Consider the following 340-nt stretch of genomic DNA (forward strand, 5'->3'; position numbering starts at 1 on the left):
GCAACCTTTATTTACGTTTATGCTATCCAAATAAGAATTCAGTATATATAAAAAAAAAAAACTTACCTCTATGAGTTTGGCCAACGCGCTGTTTGCCTTTTTAAGGAGTGCACTTTTCAGAGCCGTCTCTCCATTGCTCGCCGGTGTGTCCACGGCAAGTCCTCCCTGCACAGAATGAGAGGTCGAGAAAGAGTGAAAATTAGTTGCAAGCAGATCTGTTGATTACACGTGAATGATGCGATAATATTCAATTAATTAAGGTTTTCTAGTTCAATTTAGTTTGGATTATCAGAGAAAAAGTATGGTGTATCAACCATCATTCAGGGCTGAGAAAGTGGCA

At 38.8% G+C, this 340-nt stretch overlaps 1 protein-coding gene across 1 annotated transcript in view; it reads right to left on the reverse strand.

The window, feature by feature from the left end:
• The window catches only part of LOC119586038 (ankyrin repeat domain-containing protein 6-like), a gene marked incomplete in the record, with an annotated part of 31,841 nt that overhangs the window by 20,782 nt on the left and 10,719 nt on the right, over positions 1-340 (reverse strand). The window contains 1 exon segment of the mRNA XM_037934742.1: positions 67-165. Within this exon segment, the coding sequence (XP_037790670.1) occupies positions 67-165 (99 nt within the window).

This window comes from Penaeus monodon, chromosome 20 (genome assembly GCF_015228065.2).
Source record: "Penaeus monodon isolate SGIC_2016 chromosome 20, NSTDA_Pmon_1, whole genome shotgun sequence".
Classification (NCBI taxonomy): domain Eukaryota; kingdom Metazoa; phylum Arthropoda; class Malacostraca; order Decapoda; family Penaeidae; genus Penaeus; species Penaeus monodon.